The sequence below is a fragment of the Marmota monax genome, unplaced genomic scaffold, assembly GCF_021218885.2.
Source record: "Marmota monax isolate L192 unplaced genomic scaffold, Marmota_monax_Labrador192_F-V1.1 WCK01_AAM20220418_F8-fsc00009, whole genome shotgun sequence".
In the NCBI taxonomy this organism is placed as follows: Eukaryota; Metazoa; Chordata; class Mammalia; order Rodentia; family Sciuridae; genus Marmota; species Marmota monax.
In genome coordinates, this window is record NW_026694710.1 from 27,831,714 (window position 1) to 27,854,902 (window position 23,189).

Genomic DNA, 23,189 nt, shown 5'->3' on the forward strand with positions numbered 1-23,189 from the left:
GCGCGCACGAGTAGCGGTTCCTGGACCTAGGAGCCGGGCTGGGGCTGCGGGGCGCGGTGAGGGATCTGGGGACGGCGGGGCGTGGTGAGGGACCTGGGGGTTAACTTGGGGGCTGACCTGGGGACGGCGGAGCGCGGTGAGCGGACTGGGGACAGTGGGACAGGATGAGGGACCTGGGGACGGACCTGGAACTGACCTGGAGTCAGCGGTGCCGGTGAGGGACTTGGGGACGGTGGGGCGGGGTGAAGGACTTGGGGGGGTGACAGGGCTGGGGCGGGATGAGGATTGGGAGGGTGAGGTGTGGCGGAGGGTCCAGGGCGCGCCGGGCGGAGAGGGTGGCTCCTGTGGAGTTTGTGGAGCTTCTTTTTAAGGCCCGTTGGGTGATTTTTGTTCATGTGTGTTTTATAACCTACACAAGTGTCATAAATGGATTGCACCAAAAGCAAACAGACAAAAAAAGGAGCCCCAGAGATTTGGGGAGCAGAGAGTCAAATGTATTCAGACTTCATGGTCATTAATCCGCAGGTCTTGCCACCTTGCTGACATTCCCTTGGCTAAGTCGTGGTGGATCATTCAGCGATGCGTCTGTTGGAAACAACAAATGTCTGAAGTGTTCTTACTTGACTGCTGGGTACCTTAGTACTTTTCAAGTTGAGAGGGGTTCTAAAACCTGAAGCCTGGTGTTCTCTGAACTAGGTTGATCAGACCTGGAAATTGATTCTTGCCAGCTTGGTGAATGCTTATTCACTCATTGAGGTAAATAGTTGATTCCTCCCCAGAGATTGCCTTTTTTTTCTTTAAATTTTCTTCCATAGAGAGTGCATGGAATAGAGTCTACTTAGCCACATGGTGGCTGGATTTGTTTGTATACACTCATTTTGGATTAAAAAATCACTATATAAAACCATTTTATCTTGGGGGAAAAATAGATTTTATTATTAATTAAGTTTTCATTACTGGTTTCGTTTTCTAAGAAATACCCTAATTGTTTTTGTTTTACTTTATCTTCATCAAACCTTGTAGCTGCTACTACCTTTTGGCTTACTGGCTTCCAGATACCATATGCTGTTTATCTGTATTTTTTAAAAAATCATTTGCCTTATTTGGGGTCTAATATTTATTTTCTTCCCCCCTAGGAAGAATCACAGTAGATTCTAAAAATATTTTCCCCCTTCTGTAAAAATTGGTTTTGTTTCTACTTGGATTTATTTTTTTATAAATAGAGCACCATAAACCCATATCAAATACATAAAACTAGGGTAGTTAAACCATGAGTTCTGGGAATGAGTTTGTGGAGACATTAAAAAAAATTGGTTATCCCAAAGCTGATATTCTTAATGGAGAAGATTTTGACTGGCTATTTGAAAATGCTGAAGATGAATCATTTTTGAAATGGTTTTGTGGGAATGTGAATGAACATAATGTATTGTCTGAAAAAGAATTGGAAGCTTTTAGCATTCTTCAAAAATCAGGCAAACCCATCCTAGAAGGGTCAGCATTGGATGAAGTTCTTAAAACCTGTAAAACTTCTGATTTGAAGACACCTAAACTGGATGACAAAGAGCTAGAGAAATTAGAGGATGAGGTTCAAACTCTTCAGAGATTAAAAAACTTAAAAATGCAGCGACGTAATAAATACCAGTTGATGGCTTCAGTAAGTAGTCACAAATCTCTGAGGTTGAATGCTAAAAAAGAAGAATCCACTAAAAAGCTGAAGCAAAGTCAAAGAATTCTAAGTTCTGTGAATACTAAGCTCAGTAATGAACTTCAGGCCCTTACTGATGGAGTTACTAAATTGATGATGTTCTTTAGACATTCTAATTTAGGTCAAGGAACAAATCCAATGGTGTTTTTATCTCAGTTTTCCTTGGAAAAATATCTAAGCCAAGAAGAGCAAAGCACAGCAGCATTAACCTTGTATACCAAAAAGCAGTTCTTTCAGGGTATACATGAAGTAGTTGAAAGTTCAAATGAAGAAAATTTTCAACTATTAGATATACACACTCCATCTATTTGTGATAATCAAGAAATCCTTGAGGAGAGACGACTAGAGATGGCCAGGCTGCAGCTAGCATATATCTGTGCTCAACATCAGTTGATTAACTTGAAAGCAAGTAATTCGAGCATGAAGTCGAGCATAAAATGGACAGAGGAGAATCTTCATAACCTAACCAGCAAGGTAAACTAACTGGATTCATATCATAATTGTTAGGAATACAGGATTTAATATTACTATTAAAATACTTCAGAAAGGGCATATAAAGAAATCATAATTTTTAATTTTCTCTGTTTAATGCTTATTTGTGATATGTGTCAGTGTTTTGCACAATTAGAGCTCATATTAAAGGAGGGAAGAAATAATCATTATAATCCCAACCACATTACCTAGTTTAAAAAAAATGTTTTGCATTGTGAATCTGAAATTTGTTTAATTCAGATATAGACTGAACTCAAATTCCCTTTTTATGATGGGAAATAAATATCTTAATTAATGTCTTAATTCTGGATATTCTCCTGTTTGCTCTGACCAGAGCATGATGGTAAGGAAATCAGAGCTCCAGGTTCTATGGACTGAATTCCTGCTTCCTTGTTGAGAATGTATAGATATATTGTAGCTTTCTATATGTAGTTTTGAGAAGCTTGTTTAGTAATGTAACCACTAGATTGTTGGGTAAAAATGTAACTTTTCTGAATCTGAATACTAACACGGTGAGTTACTATAACTGACAAACTTTGGCATAATAAAGAAATTATTGAGTTCTGTGCTAAAATTAGCTGAGAATACCTACTTGCATTCAGTGAGTAGTGTGGTAATTATGTTTTTGATTAAGTAAAACAAGCACGATGAGATCTTATCTTATTTTGGTAGTCATGAGTGAGAGTGTGTGTGTGTGTGTATACACACGCGCGCATGTGTATGTGTATATATAATAGCATTAAAGTTTAGTAATTCATGTTGGCCTTACTCAGTCCATGTTTTTCCTTTTTAAGCTGTAATTTTGGCTTATACTAATAGGAAATTAGTTTCTATTCATTGAGCTTATTATCACCTCAAATAGAAAGTGAAAATAATCTTTAAAAACTATTTTGTTTAAACCTACAGTTTTAAATGTAATTGCTTTTTTTTTTTTTTTTTTGGTGTGTGTGTGTGTGTGTAGGCTATTGGCAAAGAAAATTTGGATGCTAAAATTTCTAGCTTGAACAGTGAGATTCTGAAACTTGAAGAACAAATCACTCATATAAAAGATAAAACTTTGCCTGCTGTGGTAAAAGAGAATGCCCAGTTATTGAATATGCCAGTTGTAAAGGGAGATTTTGATCTGCAGATTGCTAAACAAGATTATTACACAGCAAGACAAGAGTTAGTTTTAAACCAGTTGATAAAACAAAAGGCATCATTTGAACTTGTACAGTTATCATATGAACTTGAATTAAGGAAACATTGGGACACGTATCGTCAACTTGAAAACCTGGTTCAAGAACTTAGTCAAAGTAACATGATGCTCTACCAGCGATTAGAAATGTTAACAGATCCATCAGTCTTTCAGCAGATAAATCCAAGGAATACCATTGATACCAAGGATTATTCTACTCATAGGTATGTGCATTTGGTTTCTTCCTAAGTAATTTTTTTGTTGTTTTTGGGAAAGTCTTGAGAGAGTTTGAACTAAAGTTATAGAAGTTTAAAAAATTGTTTATACTTTATTTTTGACCTTTGTTCTCTTCTTTTTTTTACAGGCTTCTTTTCCCTGTTTTATTTATTTTTTTCTCCCTTTCCATTCATGTTAGATCTGAATGCAACTAAAAAGTTGAATTGGATGAATTGGAGGAATGAATAAGATACAAGTTTTGACTCCTGTTTAGGCACCATTATAGATACCTCATTTTGGATTTGGGGCAGGAAGTTCAAATATAGCTTGGAATCATAGGTATTGCTAGGCAGGGGACTGACAGCATTTGGAAAAGGTGGCAGTAGAGTTGGGGAAAAGATTTTATTTCTGTGTCTGGTCAGGTGGATCATTGAGAATTTTCTGTATATTTAAGCAGTTGATAGTACTGGGATACTGAAATTGGAGGATTCAGTAGTATTTCAAAACTCTGGATGATTCTACTCTTGAATTTTTTCCAGGACTAAAGTAAAATCATCTAATCTTTTTTTTCTCTTTTAATGCAAGGCCCTGGATTGAACCCAGGGCCTTGCTCATGCTAGGTCAAGTGCTGCCACTGAGCTATATCCCTACCTGTTTTCTTGTTAATAAAATTAAGGGACATGAGGGCTGGATTGTGGCTCAGTGGTAGAGAGCTTTCCTAGCATGTGTGGGGCACTGGATTCGATTCTCAGCACCACATATAAATAAATAAAATAAAGGTCCATTGACAACAACAACCAAAAAAAGAATATGAATAGAACTTAGCACTACTTTATTGTACAATTTTGGGGAGTCATCGATGTCATGATCTACGTGAATAATGCCTCTTAAAATTGTTATATCCCACAGGATCATAATTGGCAGCCTTGGACTTCAGCCAGTTTTTAAAAGTCCAATACAACTTAAAAACACACACAATTTATTTATTTATTTTTAAAAATGAAACTGGACCCTAACATCAAATTTATTTATTTATTTATTTTGGTGGTGCTGAGGATTGAACCCAGGGCCTTCTGCATGCAAGGCAAGCACTCTACCAACTGAGTTATATCCTCAGCCCCAACATGCATTTATTTTTAAGAGAAAGAGCAGATCCTTCTTGTCAGATATGTGTGGAAGGTATTGCCTCAGATTTTTTTATTTGCTCTATAGAATGATGGATTTTTCTGCTATCAATGTTGTAAGTGTTAAAGTGGTCTCAGTGCTCATCAGATTTTAATTTATCAACCAAATACAAATTGAAGTAGTAAGCTTATTGTTTGTAGTCCTTTATTTTTTGCATTTTAACATTATTTACATTTTTAGTTTTTTTCTCTTAATCCCATTGCAATCCTGAAAAATAGGTATTGAGATACAGAAGTTAAATCTCAGAGATTGATTTGCTCTGAGTCTCATATAATAAAGAACTCAGACCTAGGTCTTCTGTTTCAAAATTCACTGCTGATGCTACTGCATCAGATGTTTTCTGTGAAAGAAATGTATCACTAAAGCATAGTTTGTTTGAAGTGGGTTAATAGTATTTAAAGTTCAGACAAATTTTATCTTTAAAACTTGGAAGATGGAAAAACAGACTTCAGATGCAATAGTTAGAATATAAGCTTCTGTACTGGAATGGTATAAGAGTTGAATGATTTTAGTTGCTTGATTTTTAGCTCACAAGTTAATATTATTTAGTTTTTACTCAGCTATTCTGCAAATGTCCTAATGTAATGAATTATAATTTTGAGAACTATGCTAACTTAAGAATCTTCTCCTGTAATTTTCATTTTTACATTTTAGGCTTTATCAACTTTTAGAGGGAGAAAATAAAAAAAGAGAATTGTTTATAACCCATGGAAACCTGGAGGAAGCAGCTGAGAAATTGAAACAGGATGTTTCTCTAGTACAAGATCAGTTGGCAATAACTGCTCAAGAACATTTTTTATTTCTGTCCAAACTGAATAATAATGTTGACGTGCTTTGTGATGTTTTGTATCAAGGAGGAAATCAGCTTTTACTTAGTGATCAGGTGGGTATTTGCCTTAATGTGTTGGTAATACACACCTGTAAACCCAGATACTTGGGAGGCTGAGGCAGGAGGATGGCCAATTCAGGGGCAGCCTAGGTAACTTAGTAAGATGCTGTCTCAGTAAAAATATAAGGCTGGAAATGAAGCTCAGTGGTAGAGCACACCAGGGGGAAAGCATTATAAGAGATAGTAAATAAAATATTATAAGGATATATCACCCCTATCCCATTGCCCTAATATAAAATTCATTTTTTTATCTCTCTGGATTTTTATTCATGTAGCTTTTTTGTATGTGTGTGGGTTGGGGGCGGGTAACTGGGAATTGAAGCCAGGGGCATTTTACCACTGATTTTCATCTCCAGTCCTGTTTTTATTCACTGAGTTGCTGAAGCTGGCCTCAAACTTGTGATCTTCTTGTCTCAGCCTCCTGTGCCACTGGGATTACAGGCATATACCACCACACCTGGCTCAAATAGTTTTAATTACTATGCACAGAATATAAAAATTTATAGATTTTTTTCAGACACTACAAATGTTAAATGTTAGAAAAAAATTAAAATCAAGATCTATATTTTTAAATTTACATTAGCAAATCGAGGATTGCCCACTATCTTTTAAGTCCTCTGTGTACACTTACAGATATATGTTCTTCTGATTGAATTGCCCTCTCTTTTTTGAGGAGTAACTACTGCACTTAATATTTTTTTTTTTATGATTCCCATGCTTCTGTTTATAGTTTTATTACATGTATATTTTCCTAGACTGTATATTCAGATTTATATGTTTTGGGACTTTATATGCCTGGTACATATGTATTTAACAACTTGGCGTTGTTTCTTTTTTTTAGAAAGAGAGAGAGAGAATTTTAATATTTATTTTTTAGTTTTCGGCAGACACATCTTTGTTTGTATGTGGTGCTGAGGATCGAACCCGGGCCGCACGCATGCCAGGCGAGCGCTCTACCGCTTGAGCCACATCCCCAGCCCCTTGGCCTTTCTTAACATTGTTTTTGAGATTCATCTATATAAATATATATAAAGCTATTTTCCTTTTTATCTAATTAATATTATTTTATATGAAATTCCACAGTTATCTGTTATGTTGATATTTAGCTTATTTCCAGTTTCTGCTACTTTAAATTACACTGCTGTGAATAGTCCTAAACTGCATGTTTCATAGTTGTACTTTTAAAAGAGCCTCTGGTATACACATGCATACACACTAATATAAGTGGAATTACTGGATTACAGGATATGCACATGTTCAGTTTAATAAGTACAAAGTTGAGTGTTCCTTATCTGAAATTCTTGAGTCCAGACATATTTCAGATTTCAGGTTTTTTTTTTTTTTTTAAACTCATTTTTATTTTTTTTTTAAATATTTATTTTTTAGTTGGACACAATACCCTTATTTCACTTATTTATTTTTATGTGGTGCTGAGGATTGAACCCCAGGGTCCCATATGTGCAAGGTGAGCGCTCTACCGCTGAACTACAACCCCAGCCCGATTTCAGAGTTTTTTGGATGTTGGAATATTTACATATAATTTACTAGTTGAGCATCTCTATTCTGAAAATCTAAACAAAAACTTTTTGAGCCCTGACATGGCACTTAAAATGTTTCACTTTTGGGATTTTTTAGATTAGGAGTGTTTATCCTGTAAATCAAATTGTTTTCTAAAGTGGTTATATCATATCGCACCAGCAGTATCTCAAGAGGTACTATTTACTTGTATTCTTTTCATCACATAGTGTTGACTTAAAAATTTCTGCCAGTCCCATGGGGAAAAACAATGTTCATTTTGGGTTGTAATTTGTATTTATCCAATTATTAGCCTCCCTTCACTTCTTTAGTGATCATTCACCTTTTTTGACAATTGCTTATTCATGTCTTTTGCCCATTTTTTAAGTCCTTAAATCATTTGTAGGCGTTCTTTGTATGTTTCAGTGTCTTTGTTAATCATGTGTGAAATATATTTGTGACTTGTCTTTTTCACTCTTCTTCTGTTTTTTCCTCTTTGAGGCTTTTTTTTTGTACTGGGGATTGAACCCAGGGATGCCACAGAGCTACATCCCCAGACCCTTTTATTTATATTTTTTTTTGAGACAAGGTTTTGCTAAGTTGTTGAGGCTGGTCTCAAACTTGTGATTCTCCTGCCTTAGCCTCCTGAGTTGCTGGGATTAAGGATTTTAATTTTTATCTCATTATTCTTTTTGGTGTGCCTTTTCTAATATCTTTGTTCTCTCTCTCTCTCTCTCTCTCTCTTTTGTCAAAGAACCTTTATTTTATTTATTTATATGTGATGCTGAGAATTGAACCCAGTGCCTTAACATGCTAAGCACGTGCTCTAGCGCAGAGCCACAACCCCAGCCCTGTTCTGTGTGTTTTGTTAAAGTTTGTTCTTAATATTATAATTGTAGTCCCTTTAAGTTTGTTTTTATATACCAATGAGGTAGAATTCTCATTTTGTTTTTATTTACTTTTTTCTCCTATGAATAACCAAATTGTTCCATCATCTTACATTAAGACATTTTATTTATTTAAATGCCATATCAGTTTCAAGGATGAAATTTTTATTTATTTTTTTTTTTAGTTGTGGATAGACTTTTATTTTATTTATTTGTATGTGGTGCTGAGAATCGAACCCAGTGCCTCATACATTCCAGGCAAGTGTGCTCCACTGAGCCATAGCCCCAGCCCGAAATTTTTATTATTAATGAAACTGAATATTTTTATTATCTCCCAGTGAATAGAGCCTTTTATTATGAAATACTCCTTAAATGCTTTTGCCTTCATGTCTATTTTGTTTGATACTGTATGCACTAACAGTTCTGAACTGAAAATTTATAGCAAACCTAGAGTCATTGGAGGAGCTAGGTGATTCCTGTTGAACTATAATTCTAAGCAAGAGTTTTACTTCTGGGCCAATCTAATCTTTAGGTGTCCTTTGGGTCCTCAGCTTATTATAGAGAGTCTTCTGTTTGACTCTCTACCTTCTGGGGACCGTGGACTTTTTATTGCTTTTAGGAAGCTTTTGTTTAGTTTGATTTAAAAAAAAATTCATTCATTTTTTTAAATATTTATTCTTAAGCTTTAGGTGGACACAATATCTTTATTTTACATTTATATGGAGGTGAGGATTGAACCCGGTGCCTTGTGCATGCTAGGCGAGCACTCTACCACTGAGTCACAACCCCAGCCCCTCATTCATCTTTTTTTTAAAATATTTTTTTAGTTCTAGTTGGACACAATACCTTTATGTTATTTATTTATTTTTATGTGGTGCTGAGGATTGAACCCAGCACCTTGTATGTGCTAGACAAGCGCTCTACTACTGAGCCACAACCCCAGCCCCTCATTGATCTTTTTATTTTATTTTTTTGGCTATTCTGGGGATCAAACACAGGACCTTGTTAATGCTAGGTAAGCTCTCTGCCACCAAGGAATACCCCCAGCCCTGAGCTTTTTATATTGTTTCCTGTGAGAGGATTGATCTGAAAAGCTAGCCTACCTTTCCTTTGAAACAGAAAGGCCTATGATTAGGGTTTTTGAGGGTTTTTTTTTTTTTAATTTATTTTTAAATAATTAATTAATTGATTTTTTACATTTGAATAAGATGGGATATAATTTCTCATTTTTCTGAGTGTACAGGTTGAAGAATTACATTGGTCATGCAGTCACATATATACCCACAGCAATAATAATTTTTTTTAATTGTGATAAAACATATAAAACAAAAAATTTGCAGTTTTTTAAAAAATGTTTTTAGTTGTAGATAAACACAATACCTTTATTTTATTTACTTATTTTTATGCGGTGCTAAGGATCGAACCCAGGGCCTCACACATGCTAGTCAAGTGCTCTACTGCTGAGCTACAACCTCAGCCCAAATTTGCAGTTTTAACCATATTTAAGTGAACAGTTCAGTGGCATTAAGTACATTCACATGGTTATGCAGTCATGAGTACTGTATATTTCTAGAAATTTTTCATCATCCCTCTCAGAAACTACAAATTGGTCAGTAGCTCCCCATTTCTTCTCTGCTCAACTCCTAACAATCACTATTCTACTTTTTGTCTCCAGGAGTTTGCCTATTCTAGATTCCTCATATAAGTGAAATCATATATTTATCTTTTTGTGATTGACTTATTTCATTAACATAATGTTTTCAAGGTTCATCCATGTTGTAGCATGTGTTAGAATTTCCTTTTTAAGACTGAATAATTCATTGTGTGTGTGTGTGCACATACATTGCTTTATTTATTCATCTGTTCATGGCATTTGTGTTACCACCTTTTTCAATGTTGTGAAAAATGTGGCCTTACATGTTGGTGTACTGGTATCTGTTTTGAGTTCCTGTTTTCATTTCTTTGGGATATATACCTAGGAGTATATACTGCTGGATTATGGTAATTCTAATATTTAATTTTTTGAGGAATTGCCTGTTTGCCACAGCAACTGTACTATTGTCCATGTACATGTAATGCATAAAGTTTCTTAATTTCTCCATATTTTCTGCCTTCATGTCTGTTGTTTGATACTATATGCACTAACAGTTCTGAACTGTTTTTTTTTTTTTTTTTAATAGCAGCTACTGTAATGGGTGTGAAGTGCTGTCTGATTGGTTTTTTAAGACTATTTCCCATTACTGATTTTGTCTTGTTGCTCTGTTAGAGAAATGTGTAAAAATTGCCATTATTATGATAGATTTGACATTTTCTCTTGGTAGGTACATCAATTTTTATTTATTTTGAGTCAATTTTTACAAGTTATGTCCAAGGTTTTAAATTTTGGTGAATAGTTACCCTAGTGGATTTAAGTTTTGGTAAATCAAAGCATTACATAATAACATTCTGTTCTAGTTCTTTTTTCTGATACTAATATTCTGTGCCATCCTTCTTTGAAAGTTTGTGGTTCTCTTTTATAGATTTTATTATTCTCTTTTTCTTAGCATTTTGAAATAAACATTTTCACTTTCTAAATATCAGTTTCTAATATTACAATACTTTATTTTAATTACTGTGCCACAATTTCAGAAACCATTCCCCATTTTGGATATTTTTGGATATTTTGATAGTTGTTTTTTTGTTGTTGTTTTTTGTTTTGGGTTTGTTCTTCATCAGCATCATCTACATATCTACATCCTTTGTGTATTTAGCTTTTTGTTGTTGGATATTTTTCACTTGGGTTAATTCTTGGAAGTGTGGTCATTGGAGTTTTTGAGATATACACATTTTCTTTTTTTTTTTTTTTTCTTTGATGATGCTACCATATTTCTTTTCTTGGGGAATAGCACTTATTTCTAATGTCAGCAGTATCCCTATTTAGTATCCCTAGGCACCATTGCCCAATGGTATACTATCATTTTATGAATTGCTAAGAAAAAAACTTCCAGTTAAACTGACATGATGCTTTGTTTTTGAAAAATTTCATTTTTTCATATTTACTAGCATCTTTTAGGTGTTGTGGACATAGCTTTACTTATTTTTGTATTATTTCACTGTTAAATATGCATTAAAAGGAAAAAATAAGCCAATTAAAATGATTATAGAGTACTTCTAAAACTTCACATTCAACTTCTTCTAAATTGTTTTTAATTCAAAGTGGCATGTATTTTTTTCACACTATATATCAAGAATGTTGGTGTGAAAGCATTCTTGAAAGGATTTGTCCAGAAACAATCATATGATGTTCTTGATTATAAGAAGTGTCTTGATTTTAGATGTGTTAAGATACAAAAAAATGCATCCTAGAATCCCTAAAATTGGATAGTTTTATTATAATTTATCATGATGTATTATTAATGTTTTTCCCTAGCTCAATATGATATAAAATGTCATATAACAGTTTTTTCAGTTAGAGTTTTATTGTTAAAATGAAGCTGAACATTTTTTCATATCTGTAGGAGTATTTTATCAACTGTAAGATCTTTAGTATTTAATTAAAGGTGAGATTGTTTCTCAGTATACTACATTAATCACATTTTTCCTCAGAGGCGACTACTAGATGTAGAACAAACATGGCAAAATTTTTAGGAAATGTAGTACTGCTCGGGCTGGGGCTGGGGCTGGGGCTCAGTGGTAGCACACTTGCCTGGCATGTGTGAGGCACTGGGTTTGATTCTCAGCACCACATATAAATAAAGAAAATAAAGGTCTATCAACAACTAAAAAAAAAAAAAAAAAAAGTAGTACTGCTCTGTAAAACTTGTACTTTGGAATCATCATGGAACCTAACAAAATGTGTACTCCTGGCCCTATTGCAGAGATCGAGTAATATTCTGAAGTGAGGTATAGGAATTCATATATTCATAATAAGCACCCTGGTGATTTTGATGCTTGTGGACCATGCTGAGAAACTGTGGAATGTTGAGGTAGTTGGAAAACCTCTGGTGATACTGGCTAAAATTTATAAGAATAGAATGTTTCGTTAGAAAGCTATGAAAATTTGTTAGTAGAATGTTTGAAGTGCTAAGACATGAAGAAATTGAATTTATTAAATAGTGAGAAGAGTCCGTCCGTATTAATCTTCTTGAGCAGGAAAAATAAGTCAGGATGGTTTTTGTTGAATGTTGTATGCAATTTTGTCCTGTAAGACAATGAAAGAAAAATGGAGATGTTTATTAATTCTTTTTTATTGGTCTTCATTTCAAGTCTTTCTCTGTACCTGTGTGTAGAGTAACCAGAGATTAGGATAAAATAGAGTTTGATTGATTAAGCAGAATTTAAACTCGGTGAGAAAGATTTTGTTTATTCTTGTATCCATAGTCTCTGAAACAGTGCTTTTCACATGGCAGGTATTCATTAATATCTTTGAATATAGGAATACACAGAACAGTTTATATATCAAGTTTACACATAAAAGAGTTTGCTTTGAATCACTTAAAATTATCAGTAGTTGTAATTAATTTTATGTGGAATCCATAAACCTAGTATAGATTTTTAATCATGGCTTATATTGCTGAAATTATGGGAAGTTATTTTAAAAAGTTATCATTTTGTCTTATAAATTATAATTTGTGTTAGGAGTAAAGTTGCTGAATTAATAGCATTTTTATTTTCCTTTTTTAGGAATTAACAGAACAGTTTCATCAAGTTGAATCCCAACTGAATAAGCTAAATCATCTCCTTACTGATATTCTTGCTGATGTGAAGACAAAAAGAAAAATTTTGGCAACTAATAAATTGCATCAAATGGAAAGAGAATTATATGTATATTTTTTAAAAGATGGAGACTACCTGAAAGATGTTGTGGAGAATCTAGAAAACCAATCAAAGATTAAGGATGTTAGTTTTAAAAATTGAAAATTACTAAAAACTGAATCTTTACATCTGTTTTAATGTTTTTTGTAATAGGAGACTATATCTAATAAACATGATGATGTTTTGAAATTTGAGATCAATGGACTATTTCATTTAATGGATCCAAGTGTTATAGAGGTTGAACATCCCTAATTGGAAAATTCAAAATCTGATTTCAGTGTGCAGGCATGACACTATAAGTGGAAAATTTCCCATTTGACCTCATGTTACACAACACAAGTGCACTAATTGTGTGAAATTATATGCATATAAACTATATATGAAAAAAGCAAATTTCATGTTTAGACTTGATTTCCTTCCCTAAGATATCTCATCATACATATGCAAATATTCTAAAATCTGAAGTACTCTTGGTCCCAGGCAGTTCAGATAAGAGTTATTTAACCTTATTAATTTTTTTTTTTATAATTGTTCGAAGTACCAGTACTTTATTTGCTAGATGACACTTAATACTGGTAAATGTTTACTTATAGTAATGCAAATATTTTTTAATAGTTTTTCTTTTACTATTTTTTTTAAATAGAAGGTGTTAAGTATTTTTAAAAATATATAGAACTTTGAACTGACATTTTTAAATCTATAGACCTTAACACACCAATGCTTCCTTTTTGAGTTTTGCTTTCCAAGGTTTTATTTACTGGAGATCAACTGTGATAAAAAGACATTAAATGGAAATAGTAAGTTGTTAAAATATTTTTATTTGCTCTTTTTAGATATACATGTTAGTAGAGTATTTTTTAACATACATATGTGGAGTATAACTTATTAGGTTCCCATTCCTGTAGTTGTACGTGATGAGTTTCACTGCTCATGTGAAATATGAACATAGGAAAGTTCTGTCTGATTCATTCTACTGACTTACCTATTCCCATCCCCCCACCCTTCCCTTCCTTCCCCATTGTCTACTCCAAAGTACTATTTCCACCAACGCCCATTATGTGTCAGCATCCACATATCAAAACATTTTGAGATTGATTTAGGAAATAGTTTTAAGTTGCTTCCCAGTCTGTAGTGTGATGGAATCTCAAACCATCCCACTTTGTTCTTGAATCATTCCTTTTCTCAGCATATCTGTGTTGTATATGCTACCTGCCTGTTAGTAAGTTGATAACCTTGTCATATCAGATGTATAGAGTTAATACTGTTTCATTAATGCACTGGGGTTTGGAATATATCACCCATGAGTAAGAAAGGACTACTATAAATGAAATAGCTAAATCCCCTTATAGTTGACTGAAGTAAAATTCTGCCACTTAAACTCTATTTTCTCCTAATTCCTATTGTAGACTGAGATTGAACATTCCTACTTATACCAAGAGTGTCAGGACCCCACTGACCATTTTCACTTCAGGCAGTGTGTTCTGGGGGGCCAACATTTCTGCAAGACAAGATCTCAATAATGCTTTGACTTTAGTATGACTTACTAATATGTCATAAATAGCTTTCAAATGAAATTTAAAATTAAAATTTCAGAATTATATAAAAGTGTTTGCTAAAAGGGTTTAGGATGAACATTTGAATTTCTTAGGAGTGAAAATACTTCAGTGATGGAATATATTTAATATGGGATATTAGTGTAGTATTTGGACAATTAGAAATTATTTTAAAATTAGTATAAAATAATTTTGAGTAGTTTATCCCTTGAGAGCCCAGTTTATACATTGTCTTTGTTAAATATGTTATGAACTTTGTATGGATTACCTTTAAGAATATTCTAAACCTACCTACTTGTTATATGGAATGACAATTAAAAATTATTCATATCAGGTGGGTTTTTAAAAAAATTTTCAGGAGGTAGTTTTTAATAAATTTTTTTAGCTTTATCAGGAAATAATTATGCTTCAGAGCCAGTAAGCCCCGTTAATTTTTGTAATCCATTGAACAAAAAGGTTTATATTAAATATTGTATCTGTTATATTAAAAATTATTTTTGTTAAGTAAACTAATTCACTTGAAAATTTTTTGGCAATGAATTTTGTGTATATTTAGCTATCAGCTTCTCACTTAGGTGATTTCTTTGCTATTTATTTTTTACTATTCTGTTTTTCCTATACTGTTAAACAGTACTGTTTAAATTAGTGCCAGATAATTTAGATGTGTGACCAGATGCTTGATCTGTATTGTTCCTACTTAAACTTTTACCTGTTTTCAGCTTTGTATAGTTGAAGGTGAGTAATAGGCATGTTTGAGTAGGTTTTTTGCTTCATAATTGGTTAACTTCATAATTAGCTCTTTTTCTGCTTTCTGTTATCCCCTAATTAAACCTCTGGTTATTGTTTTCTTTTTACTATGTGAATTATGAAACCTGTATTCTGTGGTTATTGATGTACTTTTAAAATGAAAGTCTCAGTTTATACATTTTTCAAGTAACTGGTCTTTATTATTATGAAGTCTCAGAATTAACATGTCGATATTTATCTTGTTAACCTTACATTTAGGTCTTTTTGAAAATGGAAAATTGTGAGACCTGTGTAGGCTTTGATCTCTCTAAGATACCACTCTCCTCTATTGCTCAGAAGATTATGTGTGCTCTGCATTCAGGTGATTTAGTGGATTCTAAGAACTGGGGAGAGAGTACAAAGAGTGAGTAATTTTTTTATGAGCCTTTCTATCTTTATTATGTTGAATGCTAATTATTCTCAAGAGTAGAAGAACTGAAAGTGGTGGAATGAATGTAGCAAAATTATCCCCTGGAACTTTATATTTTGTAGGGAAGTTCTGTGCCTACAAAAAAATTCACCCTTTTTATTTCCATTCAATGTTGAAATTCTGCTTGCTGAATTTTACAGTCCCTTAACCCTTGTTTAAATGTTTAACACTGTATTCCTTGTTCCAGGGATTTCTGTCAAAAAAGTTCCTTCAGTCTGGATTAGGTATTTAAGTGCCTTCAAAAAAGATTGGCTTTGGGCTGGGGTTGTGGCTCAGTGGCAGAGCGCTCACCTAACATGCATGGGGCACTGGGTTCCATCCTTAGCACCACATAAAAATAAAAAATTAAGATATTGTGCCCACCTAAAACTAAAAAATAAATATATAAAAATTAAAAGAGAGAGACTGACTTTTTCTGGTGATGTAGCTTAGTGTTTGAGCACTAGCCTAGTGGGCGCAAAGCCCTTCCTTGACTCAATCCCCAGTACTGGGGGTGGGTGGTGGGGTGGGTGGGTGGTGGGGTGGGTGGGTGGAGCTGGGCTCTTTCTCAGTGCTTCTTGGTTGGCTGTCAGGTCACTGAACCTGTACAGTTTTTGCTATTGTGGGTGGTACATAAGAGCAGTGTATTTTACTTCCATGAAAATGTATTAACTCTAGGTGACAAAGACCAGTGGGTTTATATATATGTTTGTGATGTGTACTATAATCATAAAAGCAGTGACGTATGCTCACAAGTATGGCTAAACTGTTTGTGACATCAGAGTTCATTTGCAAAGCAGACTTCATTCTAACTTTGCAGGTCTGGGCTAATGATTTGTAGTTTCTTTCTTTTCCTATTGTGTATTGTAAGTGAGATATTATTAAGTTATTAGATTGAAATAAAATAATTGAGAGGATTTCCAAATATCAGCACAAGTGCTGTTATAAACAATTTCTTGAAGATTCATTAGCACTTAACATTTCGATCTGTTCACATTCCAACATCTGTTGCTTGTGTGCCTTACAATAGAAATCACTAATAAATAAACAAGTGAGAATGTTTGACCAATGTATCCAAATAAAAGGGATATTAAAGATAATTATTTAAACTGTGAATACTGTTTTATCTTATTCCCCTTTACTTCCCCTAAAATACTATTATTTTCCAGGTACATAGTCCATACCCAGAAATTCTTATAAGCTTATTTATTTTTCCACATATTTTAAAAAATAATAGGTTATCGGATACAGTAGTGTATGTATGTGATTCCAGCTACTCTGGAGGCTGAGGCAAGAAAATTGCAGGTTCCAGACAAGCCTGGGCAACTTAGACCCTGTCTTAAAATAAAAAATAGAAAGAACTAAGAATGTAGCTCAGTGATAGACCCCTCTAGGTTCAATGCCAGGTACTGTGGGGAAAAATCAGAAACTGCTGGGCTGGGGATGTGGCTCAAGTGGTAGGGCGTGTGGCCCGGGTTTGATTCTCAGCACCACATACAAACAAAGATGTTGTGTCTGCCAAAAACTGAAAAATAAATATTAAAAAAAATTCTCTCTCTCTCGTTCTCACTCTCTCTTTAAAAGAAAAAAAGAAACTGTTGTATATTTGGCAGAAGTGGAAATTCCCTTCTCTTCAAGAACTGATAAGAATAATGAAATGCCTCTGATAGCATAATCAAAAAATTGATTGTAGTCAGCCTTGAAGGTTATTGAGAAGGTAATGAAAAAAGATATTGTTTTTCTGCCAGGTATCTTTTTTTTTTTTTTTTTTTTTTTGGTACTAGGGATTGAACCCAGGGGCATGCGACCACCGAGCCACATCTCTAACTCTATTTTGTATTTAATTCAGAGACAGGGTCTCGTTGAGTTTCTTACTGCCTTGCTTTTGCTGAGGCTGGCTTTGAACTCACCATCCTCCTGCCTCAGCCTCCTGAGCCACTGGGATCTGCCAGGTATTCTTGGATCTGGAAAAACAGTGGAGTTTTCATAAGGATTTTGTATTATGTAATATTTTGTATTGGGCTGGGGATGTGGCTCAAGCAGTAGCGCGCTCGCCTGGCATGCGTACGGCCCAGGTTCGATCCTCAGCACCACATACAAACAAAGATGTTGTGTCCGCTGAAAACTAAAAAATATATATATATATATAAAAAAATATTTTGTATTATTGCTAAGTTACTAAAAACTTACTAGCTAAAACATATTTGTTGTTGGACAGTTTCTGTGGGTCAGGAGCCCAGGCATGGCTTAGCTGGGTCTACTGCAGGGCTGCATTGTAGGTATCAGCCAGGGATGGGGGTCTCATCTGAGACTTGGGTGAGAAAACATTCTCTCCTAAGCCACATGATTATTGGCACAATTAATTTCCTTGTAGGCTTTCAAGTTCGAAGATTGGGGTTTCTCCCAGGTTCTTGGCTGGAAGCTGCCCTCAGGTCCTTTTCATGTGGTCTTCTCCACAGGCAGCATACAATAGGCGGCTTGCTGTTTTCAGAACCAGCAGGAAAGTCTCCCTAGCAAGACTGACATTACAGTTTTCTGTAACATGACCACATAAATCATGTCACCTTGCTATGTCCTTTGTTAAAAAACTAGTTAATAAGTCCCATTCATACTCAAGGGCTGGGACTTACACAAGGGCAAGAACACTAAGAGGCAGGGGTTGTGAAGCCACCTGAGGTCTTTCTATCCCACATCCCCACCTGTTTTCTTCTTAGAAGAATCTGAATTAAAGTTGGATTGCTGGTGGATTATTGGTGAGTGATGCTGGACCTAGATTTCATTGATTTCTGGATTCCTGTCACATGTTGAGCTGTTATATTCTATTTCTTATAAGATACATATTATAAATCAATATTTTATTTCCATGAGTCCATTTCATACCACATAAATATCAAAATTGAACTCAGAAATTAATGAAAGTAAACTACAAATTTTACTATTATAAATACTTCTTTAAATAAAAACCAAACAGCATTAAGCCTGTGGTACATGTCACTTTGAAGTCTAATTTTCTAATCTGTTTGACTGACTGAGGTGTCTCAAGACCCACACTGGACTATTATATCGTCTTGAAGCAAGCATAGATTGTTTAAGATTTTCACCATAAAAAAATATTAGACACACAGAAACTTAAAGTACAGCTTAATGAATTAATAAGAACATCCGCGTAACTACTACTTATATTGCCAAAACCTCAGAATCTATTAAAACCCTATTCTTGCTAAAAGGTAATCATTATCCTGACTTTTATGGCAACCACTTCCTAATCTCGGGCATTTTATATTGTCCCAAAGATCATTTTGGCAGAGATTACTTATCCTCTGCATTGGAATTCTGTTCTTCCTTTCTGAGGCACACAGCTGCCCCTCCATAGCATTCTGGTTGCTGCTAAGTGTAACCAAGTGACTAGGGGCTTGGCAGCAGGGTATGAGCGTAGGAGCTCAAGTAGTGTGTGCCATTTCCAGGATTGACCTAAAGATAATACAGTCCTAGAGAATTATGGAATTATGTAGTGATATCACCAGTTATTGGTGACACATTCTGCTCCCTCACACGGTGAAGATAACATTAGAGAAGGATGCCAAGGCAAGCATATAAAGCAGGGTTTATTTAATATATATTTTTTAGTTGTACATGGACACGATACCTTTATTTTATTTATTTGTTTATTTATTTTTTATGTGGTGCCAGTGATCAAACTCCGCCTCACGCATGCTAGGCAAGTGCTCTACAACAGCCACAACCCCAGCCCCAAGCAGGGTTTATTTAAAAAGGGGTAAATAGACTTCTCCCATGAGGGAGAAGGGGGCCATAGCTGGTATCCTGGTATCCCAAGAAGTGAGAGTGTTCTGCCTTCTTTTATATGTCTTAGGCTTCCTTTGTTCTCCTGTTCTCTTCCCCTTATTTCTCTCCTTCCTGCCTACTAGGCCCGGAAATGCTCAGAAGGATGGCCAAAAGGTGAGAAGCAGATGGGGGATGGTGTTGGGTGGGGGGAGTCCAAATGGCGCAGCCCAGGACACATTAATTAACAACTTTTATAACTCTCTATAGGGAGGGACAATTCCTGGGACAGGTTACCTTAGCAACCAGTTGGAGCAGGGGCAGGTTATCTTTATAAGGGTGGAGGAATGGCTCTGAAGGCATTTTAGTCCTTCAGGGGGAGGTTTCCAACTTCCTGGACTCACTCAAATTGGACTCCTTGATCTGATCTGACCTGATTTACGTATCTATACTTGACTGCCTCTTTTAATTCTGGCTTCAGAAGGACTCAGGCCTCTATTTCATGAAATAGCTACACTAATAACTGAGAACTTTCACCTCAGAATGTGAAAAAGAGAGAGAGACTTATTTTTATTCTTTAAACCACTGAATTGTTGGATCCTGTGTGATTGTAACTTAGCCTTTTATCTTAATTCATATACTTTTGCCTATATTCAGAATTGGGTTTATGCAAACATTACAAATTAATAAAAAATTCAAGACCCATAAGTATTTTTTAAAAATTGTTTTAGTTGTTGATTGACCTTTATTTATTTACTTATAGTGGTGCTGAGAATCGAACCTGGGGCCTCACACATGTTGGCAAGCACTCTACCAACTGAGCCAAAACTTTAGCTCAGTATTTGTTAAATCCAATTCATTAAACAAAACTTGTCTTTAGTCCTACCACCCAGTGGAAATATTTTGCAATTTCAGGGATGGAAATGAAACTCAAAGATCTATTGTGATTATTATATTCATTCTAATTGGGAATATATGGATGAACATTTTGTATTATTTTTGCATCTGTCAAATGATTATAAAATTCTCACATCCAGGGCTGGGTTGTGGCTCAGCAATAGAGCGTTTGCCTGCATGTGCGAGGCCCTGGGTTCGATCCTCAGCACCACATACACATAAATAAATAAACAATAAAACAAATAGATAAATAAAGGTATTGTGTTCAACTACAATTAAAAAATAAAATATTTTTAAAAATCCTCACATCCAGTCAATTATCAAACTCTGTAAGGTATTAGATTTCAGTTCCCACTGCCCTCATTCAAGCCCTTCTTTCTTGTGGATTTTTACAATAGCCTCCTGAACTGTTCCTTGCCTTGCCTTTAGTGTACTGCCACTGTTTTCCAGCTTTCTTGGTGTTCCATTCACATTTGACCAAATGTGACTGGAACTTTCAAACACATGCCTTTCTCTCCATCCTCTACTTACCCTTTCTTTTTAATAAATCTTTATTGATTTATTTTTATGTGGTGCTGAGGATTGAACCCCGGGCCTCCCACACACTAGGCGAATGCTCTACCGCTGAGCCCCAATCCCAGCCCCAACTTACCCTTTCTTTCTTACCCAACTTATTCTTTCCAGAATACCATATTGGAAGGAAACAGTTATGCATTTGATTGATGGGCAGCAGTTTTTAGAACACTGTACAGTAGTTACTTATTTGTGTGATGCTCTAGCTCTTGGTGCATATTGAGCTCCTGGAAGGCAGGGTAAAGTGTGCTGCTCATCTTACAAGGAATGCCATAGGTGGGCTGATAAGGGAATTCAGCCTTTACAGAGTTTTCTACAAGAAAAATGCATGAAGAATTTTACAATTTCACTATATATGTTGTAAATACATTCCTTGGTATTTTTTAGGAGAGGTCCTTTTTTGTTTATGATATAGAAAAAAAAACTTTTTAACATACAGAAAGAAGTTCAGGACTGGGAATTTAGCTCAGTAGTAGAGCACCTGCCTAACAAGCAGGAGGCCCTGGGTTTCAATCCCTAATACTGAAAACAAGATCCCTGAAATATATAATCACACATTTGCCTGAAAAATGTTTATATGCTTGTATGCAAACCTGCATAATTTTATGTAAAATTGTGAAAGTGCTATTACATTGTTAATTCAGGCATTTTCTTGCTCATTGAGCTTTCTCTTTATTTTTAACCCATGTTAACAACTTAATGTATACCTTTTATATTTTTTTCTATTTCTTATTTTATTTATATATATATATATATATATATATATATATATATAATTGTTTTTTTTAAAGAGAGAGTGAGAGGGGGGAAAGATAGAGAATTTTTTAATATTTATTTTTTAGTTTTCGGCGGACACAACATCTTTGTTGGTATGTGGTGATGAGGATCGAACCCGGGCCGCACGCATGCCAGGCGAGCGCGCTACCACTCTAGCCACATCCCCAGCCCCTATTGTTTTTTTTTTTTTGGTACTGGGGATTGAAATCAGGGGCATTCAACCACTGAGCCACATCCCCAGCCCTATTTTGTATTTTATTTAGAGATAGGGTTTCACTGAATTGCTTAGCATCTTGCTTGTGCTGAGGCTGGCTTTGAACTTGTGATCCTCCTGTCTCAGCCTCCCCAGCCACTGGGATTATAGGCATGTGCTACCATGGCTGGCTATTTCTGATTATAATTATAGCTTTTCTGTGTCTGTGCCACCTAGATCCCCTTTCTCCAGTGTCAATGACTGGGGCATTTGTTGTGATAGTTAATATTTCAGCTTCCCCTGGCTCAGTCCTTGTGTTCCCCAAGCACACTCTTTTTTTTTTTTTTGGTTTAATATGATTTATTAAACCGATTGGCATTCTGAAATAAAATCACTAATGTTAGGGACAGAAGCTATGAAAAAAGATTTAACAAAAAAAATGAGAAGAAATTATATCCCATCTATGTATGATATATCAAAGTACATAAATGCATTCTACTGTTATGTATAACTATTTAAAACAAATTAAAAAACTAAAGATTAATTAATTAAAAAAATGAGGGATTCTAGGAAAGACAGAAATCAAAAACAAACAAAAAATCCTGTAGACAATTAAATATAAAAATCCAAAATATCAATAATCTAAAGTTAGCTTAAACAAATAGTAACTATGCTCTTCTTTTTAAAAATTTTTTTATTAGTTGCTCAAAACATTACAATGATCTTGACATATCATACATTTGATTCAAATGGGGTACATAATTTTATTTTTCCACGTGTATAGATTGCAGGATCACATTGGTTATACAGCCACGATTATACATAGGGCCATACTAGTGTCTATTGTATTGTGCTTCCCTTCTTATCCCCCCTCCCCTCCCCTCCCCTCCCATCACCTCTTTCTACCCAATCTACTGTGACACATTTCTCTTTTTTCTTCTCCCTCACACCATTTTATATGTAATTTTGCATAACCATGAGGGGCTCCTACCGTCTTCCGTGCAATTCCCCGTCTCTCTCCCATTCCCACGCACCTCTCATCCCTATTTAATGGTAATCTTCTCGTGCTCTTCCTCCCTGCTCTGTTTTGAGTTGCCCCCCTTATATCAAAGTGTTAAGGTCTGTAAACAAGTCTGGATGGCGCCTGGCATTTTGTCAGAGGGAGTGGTTAATGTTAAGGTCTGTAAACAAGTCTGGATGGCGCCTGACATTTTGTCAGAGGGAGTGGTTTGTGAAGTAACGCTAGCGAGCCATTAAGTGTGGAGATTTTTTATTGGTTGACTGTTGTATCTAGTTTATGTTAATTAAGATACGCTGTGTGGAATGTATATATACCCCTCCTGTCCTACAATAAATGGCTC

The 23,189-nt window shown here is 35.0% G+C and overlaps 1 protein-coding gene across 1 annotated transcript in view; it reads left to right on the forward strand.

Moving 5' to 3' along the window:
• The window catches only part of Poln (DNA polymerase nu), a 202,889-nt gene that overhangs the window by 4,389 nt on the left and 175,311 nt on the right, over positions 1-23,189 (forward strand). Inside the window, exons 2-6 of the mRNA XM_046423887.2 lie at positions 526-2,179; positions 3,159-3,598; positions 5,430-5,658; positions 12,729-12,944; positions 15,419-15,563. Of these exons, the coding sequence (XP_046279843.2) occupies positions 1,271-2,179; positions 3,159-3,598; positions 5,430-5,658; positions 12,729-12,944; positions 15,419-15,563 (1,939 nt within the window). The 5' untranslated portion in view covers positions 526-1,270. The remainder of the gene's footprint in view (positions 1-525; positions 2,180-3,158; positions 3,599-5,429; positions 5,659-12,728; positions 12,945-15,418; positions 15,564-23,189) is intronic.